This window comes from Ranitomeya imitator, chromosome 2 (assembly GCF_032444005.1).
Source record: "Ranitomeya imitator isolate aRanImi1 chromosome 2, aRanImi1.pri, whole genome shotgun sequence".
Lineage (NCBI taxonomy): Eukaryota > Metazoa > Chordata > Amphibia > Anura > Dendrobatidae > Ranitomeya > Ranitomeya imitator.
The window spans coordinates 60,631,721-60,638,912 of record NC_091283.1 but is presented as its reverse complement, the minus strand read 5'-3'; the positions used below and the strand labels follow the sequence as shown (position 1 = coordinate 60,638,912).

The 7,192-nt window shown below is 39.5% G+C and overlaps 1 protein-coding gene across 1 annotated transcript in view; it reads right to left on the bottom strand.

Annotated features, from left to right (window-relative positions):
• Positions 1–420: 420 nt before the first annotated feature.
• LOC138661880 (galectin-4-like) overlaps positions 421–7,192 on the bottom strand; it is a 30,386-nt gene continuing 23,614 nt past the window's right edge. The window contains exons 9-11 of the mRNA XM_069746828.1: positions 5,974–6,062; positions 1,105–1,270; positions 421–833 (exon numbers count right to left, since the gene is read on the bottom strand). Coding sequence (XP_069602929.1) covers positions 690–833; positions 1,105–1,270; positions 5,974–6,062 — 399 coding nt within the window. The 3' untranslated portion in view covers positions 421–689. The remainder of the gene's footprint in view (positions 834–1,104; positions 1,271–5,973; positions 6,063–7,192) is intronic.

Sequence of the window (7,192 nt, the reverse complement as noted above, 5' to 3'; positions counted from 1 at the left end):
CAGTTTTTTGTGGCAAAATTAGGGGGGTCGGCTTATACTCGGGTCGGCTTATACTCGAGTATATACGGTATTTTGGGATTAAATTTACATATATTTATCTTTTCACCATTTTGGATCTGTGCTCCATTTTTTCTGGTTAGACGTATTACTTTGCTTCTACAGTTGGTAGCTGGGTAAAGTGAAGTTCATACTTCATCATGTTTTAATAGTCAAAGCATACAAGGGACGCCTTAGTCAATTCACTCAATTAATTTATTCAGCAGCCAAATTACAACGCATGTTGTAGCATATAGGAGGGTCCTTTTCAGATACCTGCATGCGCAAAAAACAAAAAGAAGGTCCCTTTAAAGAGGCCCTGGAGGAAGCCATTGATATAAAAAAAAAAATCACAATAAAAAAAAGGTTTTAAATATTTAAAAAAAAAAATTTTCAATTAGCAAAAATAACAATTTTTAAGGAAATTTACAAAGTTGAAATGTTGAGATTGGCAGCTTAGACAAAATATAAATGTAAATTATTAAGACATTGACCAGAATCACAGAAGATCCTCGATGGACGAAACGTCGGTGTACTGTATCCAACATGCCTCCATGTATTCCTCCACTGACTTGGTCTTTCAGTAGGACTTGGAGGTAATGATGTTGCTCGTTTAGGTTCCCTGTTGACCAATTCTTGTGTCTTGCATGAGGTTAGTACTGGACAAAGGTCAGGGCAACATCTCCGCCAACTTCTATCATGTCAATTTGATTGAAAGGTAGGCGGTGGACAAAGTTGAATATTTTTGTTCCACTAGAATAGACCCCAAAGGAGCCTCCTTCGTTCCTGATTTCCATCTGTTAGTGAATAATATGTAGGATGAAACAAAAATTATTACTTACTGATGCCCATGTCTTTAAACTTGGTGTCCAGGATTAGAAGCCTAACTGCTTTCTTCCAAAAACAGTAGCACTCCGGTCCATAGGTTGTGTCTAGTACTGTAGCTCAGCTCTTAGCAAATTATTTGGGATGAGCTGCAATACCATACGTGACCTGTGGACCAATGTGGCACTGTTTTTGAAAGCAAGTAGACATGTTTTTGTAATCCTAGAAACCTCTTGTTCTCACCTGAAAGCTTTGCCCTGGATGGAACGGCATGAATGATATCTGTCTTTCCTCAGGACCCCAGGCGCCTCTGTCCTGAGTATTTCTTACTAACGCTCCTTCATTAAAACGAGGGGCTATATGAAGGTGAATATTCCTTGTTCTGCTGTTCAGAAGATTGACGTGGAATCTGAAATAGGAACGTGTATTTTAAAGGGTATGCATGAAGACGATTTTGCTACTGAAGTTAATGATAAGGATGCACAGATAACATCCATTAAAGGGATATTCCCATCTCCAAGATCCTATCCCAATATGTAGTTGGTGTAATAATAATATTAGCAAATACCTCCAATTAGAGATGTAGTATAGTTCTTCTGATTCGCTATGTCGCAATCCAAGAGAATTGCACTAGATTAGGTGTCCATGGTTACAATCACTAATTAACCCCTTCATGACCTTGGGATTTTTCGTTTTTCCGTGTTCGTTTTTCACTCCCCTCCTTCCCAGAGCCATAACTTTTTTATTTTTCCGTGAATTTGGCCATGTGAGGGCTTATTTTTTGCGGGACGAGTTGTACTTTTGAACAACATCATTGGTTTTAGCATGTCGTGTACTAGAAAACGGGAAAAAAATTCCAAGTGCGGTGAAATTGCAAAAAAAGTGCAATCCCACACTTGTTTTTTGTTTGGCTTTTTTGCTAGGTTCCCTAAATGCTAAAACTGACCTGCCATTATGATTCCCCAGGTCAGTACGAGTTCATAGACACTTAACATGACTAGGTTATTTTTTATCTAAGTGGTGAAAAAAAATTCCAAACTTTGCTAAAAAAAGAAAAAAAAAATTGCGCCATTTTCCGATACTCGTAGCGTCTCCATTTTTCGTGATCTGGGGTCGGTTGAGGGCTTATTTTTTGCGTGCCGAGATGACGTTTTTAATGATAGCATTTTGGTGCAGATACGTTCTTTTGATCGCCCGTTATTGCATTTTAATGCAATGTCGCGGCGACCTAAAAAACGTAATTCTGGCGTTTCTAATTTTTTTCTCGCTACGCTGTTTAGCGATCAGGTTAATGCTTTTTTTTATTGATAGATCGGGCGATTCTGAGCGCGGCGATACCAAATGTGTAGATTTGATTTTTTTTTTATTGATTTATTTTGATTGGGGCGAAAGGGGGGTGATTTAAACTTATATTTTTTTCATTTTTTTCACATTTTTTTTAACTTTTTTTTTTTACTTTTGCCATGCTTCAATAGCCTCCATGGGAGGCTAGAAGCAGGCACAACTCGATCGCCTCTGCTACATAGCAGCGATCTGCTGATCGCTGCTATGTAGCAGAAATGGAGGTGTGCTGTGAGCGCCGACCACAGGGTGGCGCTCACAGCCACCGGCGATCAGTAACCATAGAGGTCTCAAGGACCTCTATGGTTACAATGGAGACGCTCCGCCGACCCCCGATCATGTGACGGGGGTCGGCGATGACGTCATTTCCGGCCGCCCGGCCGGATGCGGTAGTTAAATGCCGCTGTCTGCGTTTGACAGCGGCATTTAACTAGTTAATAGGTGCGGGCAGATCGCGATTCTGCCCGCGCCTATTACGGGCACATTTCAGCTGTTCAAAACAGCTGACATGTCCCGGCTTTGATGTGGGCTCACCGCGGAGCCCTGCATCAAAGCAGGGGATCTGACCTCGGACGTACTATACCGTCCGAGGTCAGATAGGGGTTAACTAACTGTCGCTATATGAGTGGTCATAACCATAGATACCTAAGCTACTGCAATTCCCTTCACATGGGATAAACGACATAGCGAATCAGAAGAACTGTACTACATTTCTAATAGAAGGTATTTGCTAATATTATTAGTACACCTACTACATATTGAAATGGGATCTTAGCAATGGGAATACCCCCTTAAGTGCACTGGGGGGATGTTAAGGCAATCTTAGTGTATTGGCACACTCCATATGCATTTCCAGGCAATTTCACCATATTTGGACTTTTTTTCTGTTTTCCAGTATACTGAATAATAAAATGACTAGTGCCCTTTAAAACTACAACCCATTTTGCAAAAAAACAAACTTTCATACCACTATGTCGACTGAAAAATAAAAAAGTCTCATGACTCTTGGATTAAAAGAAGGAAAAACAGAAGTGAAGAATAAAAAATCGCCCGGTCATGAAGGGCATAAAGATCTATAATAGTTGTGAGCCCTGTGGGAGATTTTGAAGAAGGGCTCACAATATTCCAGTTACGCCATTGAGTACAACCTTTGTATTATACTCTGCTGCAGCCCTGTATGATCACTTTATCACTTTATTTAGAGATTTGTCTTCAACCGTATACAAAATTACGCCAGTGGCTTCAAAATCCCGGCTTTTCCCTCTATTTGCATTGATATCAGAATGTACTTAATTGGAGTACAGATGATGGCAGTGATGGGTCAGAAGCTGTGTCCTCTTCTGAGTGTTGTACTTATCAGGACAGTCTCCTACAGCAGTTTATCCCCATAGTTAGTGATTCAGGAGCTGAACTGACCCACTCACTGCAATCATCTGTACTTGAAATATAGAAGGGTAATGGAATAATATAATTTTTCTTTATAAAACAAATCCTGACTTTATTATTCAAAATTCCGTTAAAGTAGCATAAAAAAATACTTGTTTGGAATTCGCTTGATAAAACAGATGAGCAAACATAGTGCCTTAATCATAGTCTGAATCTCAGAATCTTGGTAAAACCATTTAAAATCACAATGACCAATAAGGTGCAATACAAAAATAATTACAATAAATTGCCTACATGTGATAGAAAAGACACAAAACCCAAAACCAGCTGTCATCAATAAATAAAATAAAAGAACAATAAACCACGTATAAAATTCATTCATTAGGTAGTCTAGTGTCTAGTGCAAATATCCAGTGTGCCTTCCTCAAAAACAGTGGTCTTGGCCAGTTTTCAGCCCTTCCTGGTCAATTAATTATGTATTTCATGTTACCCCTTTTACATTCTATACAATACACCGCATGGTGCGTATCGCAGCTGACAAAAGTGTCTATCATGCATTCGACACTATGCGGTACACATTGATTTTCTCTTTTCAGCCATAGGACAAATATTATACCTACTATTGCCGCATTGATAAAAAACCTTTACTAAACTATCACCAAGGGATATATCTCTTCACCAAAGGATCGATCTCTTCACCAAAGGATCTATCCCTTCACCAACAGATCTATCTCTTCCCCAAGGGATCTATCTCTTCACCAAAGTATCTATCCCTTCACCAACAGATGTATCTCTTCACAAAAGGATCTATCTCTTCACCAATAGATCTATCTCTTCACCAACAGATCTATCTCTTCACCAAGGGATCTATCCCTTCACCAACAGATCTATCTCTTCACCAACAGATCTATCCCTTCACCAACAGATCTATCTCTTCACCAAAGGATCTATCTCTTCACACAACAAACTGATTATTTCTTTGAATCTTAAATCCTGATATATATATATAGTTAAAGGGACTCTGTCACCTGAATTTGGCGGGACTGGTTTTGGGTCATATGGGCGGAATTTTCAGGTGTTTGATTCACCCTTTCCTTACCCGCTGGCTGCATGCTGGCTGCAATATTGGATTGAAGTTCATTCTCTGTCCTCCATAGTACACGCCTGCGCAAAGCAATCTTGCCTTGTGCAGGCGTGTACTATGGAGGACAGAGAATGAACTTCAATCCAATATTGCAGCCAGCGGGTAAGGAAAGGGTGAATCAAACACCCGAAAACTCTGCCCATATGACCCAAAACCAGTCCCGCCAAATTCAGGTGACAGGTTCCCTTTAAGCATCTACCTTTAATTGTTTTTCCCTTTTATTCTTTTGGCTAAATGAAATGCTAGATACAAGTTTATCGTTATTATGTTTAGCCAGTTTGTTTCCATATAGTGGTGAATGTCCAGATCTATCAACGACTTTTCAGCTGCTTGAATTCCTTTTTCTCCATACCCTCCCTTCCCTTTATTCTGTTACCAAATAACCACTGTCTGAACAAATGCATTTCATCTTAATTATTTCCCCATAAAGAATCAATTTTATTGTGTGTACTGGATGGTAACTGGTTGCATCAAGTATTGTATTGTCAGATTTTTTTTTTTTTCTAAACAATTGAAATATGAACAATTTTTTTGCCTTTACTTCTCCTATCAAGAAAAGATATAAGAACTCCACTTTACAATAAGAGTTAGTATTGGTTAATCATAGATACAATTAATTATTGTTAAGATACTAGATAAAGTTTGGCACAGCCGCCACTGGACCGGATGAGATAATCAGAATGTCGTCTATGTAGCAGCTGTAACACTCTTTTACTGCCAGACCAGTATTGTCCATCACATCAGCAGACATGGTGAGCCCTACTTACTCAAGTACAATGTCCTTAATAAAGACTTCAAATGGGAAGCTGAAACATTGCATCTAGACGGATTACTAAAAATCCACAAAATAGTTTTTTTTTATTTGGACTCCTTGAGTGCTTCCTCCATTTTTCCTTTTTTTTATTTCAAGAGGACTTTCTTGGCTATAGCCCTTGGAGGAACTGCACCAAATGAGTACATTCTGATATTAATGAAGCTGAGAATAGGCAAATAGATGGGAGATAAGTAGGATTTGGGGGCAAGTTGCATTCAATTTTTTTTTGCAGATATCAAGACAATAAAGTGATTTGCAAAGTTTTCTAAGCTTCCATGCTGGAAAAAAAATAATGAAAAAATAATGCTTATTTATTCTTTAAAATTCTGGTGGGCCACCCCAACTGAAACTTATAGCCTTCACCTTACATGTACTCCTTAAATACCCTAAGGATTTACGGTAATTAGTGATGTATGAAGAAACGCACCTGTCGGCTCCATAGGAGATATTTCCCGTTATCAAAACTTTTCCATGTTTACCAAAATTGTTCTGGAAAGCAGCCTGGAAGGGCATAGCCTGGCGAGAAAATAGTTATTAATGTGAGAACAGGAAAGAAATGTGTCCTGATAAAGACTGATCATTTCTGTATAACATCTCTAAGTGCAACTTCATAAATGTATTATTATTTTGCTTTATTATATTTTGCTTTATATATTATATTAAAAGGTATATATATATATATATATTATATTAAAAGGTATATATATATATATATATATATATATATATATATTATACATTTTGCTAAATACTTGGGCAATATAAGCAACGTATAGGGTGTATGACGATAAATTACCCCTAAAAGTCCTCAGACAACAATAGGCACAAAAGCTAGGAGAACCACTAATATATATGAATATCTAAAATATAACTTTTATTACATCATACTAAAATCTCCAATGGACAATAACATCGCTAGTGAACAGTGCAAAAAAGTGCTCGTAATACCAGTGCTCTATTAAAAAATGGTTTTGTCTCACCACATCATCCTTTCTCCGGGAGTATCCACTGCAATACCTCATGGGGGAGGGGGGAGAAAATGTCTCTATACTACCCCAGTCGTGCCCCTGCGTGGCTCCCGCCCTGACAAGGGCAGTTCCCAAGTCAGTCTAATGTGTTGTACCCACCACGATGAAGTAACCTTCCCTACGCGTTTCCTCTCCCGTATGGGAGAATCCTCAGGGGAACTAGCTGAAATAAGTGTGTGGGGAATTTCTCTTTTTGAAATAAGGGGGTCCCTGCATCGGCAGGTAACACCCGTGTCCAATGCTCCCAGTATGGGCACAGACTTCTGGTAGGGTGAGACACGGGACTAAATACTCACACTTAAATAACTTATCAGGGAACTCCAGCGTCCTACCTCATTTCCGCCCCTGCACGTGCTTCTACAGGATAGGTGTTCATCTACGCAGTGATGGCCACGTGATACTCCAATCACCTCCATACCGCGCTATGCATGTATGTCCCATAGCTCTGCAGATCTATTCCTGGCTTCAACAAAATGCCCGCTCACTAAGGGCCATTGCACATGCGTGCCCCAAGCTCCGCCCACGTATACCATGTTATCATTAACGGCGGAAGCCTAGGTGCACACCGTATACACCTCCCCCATGGTCCGCCTGGGGAAGCACCCTCGTGCTTATGCG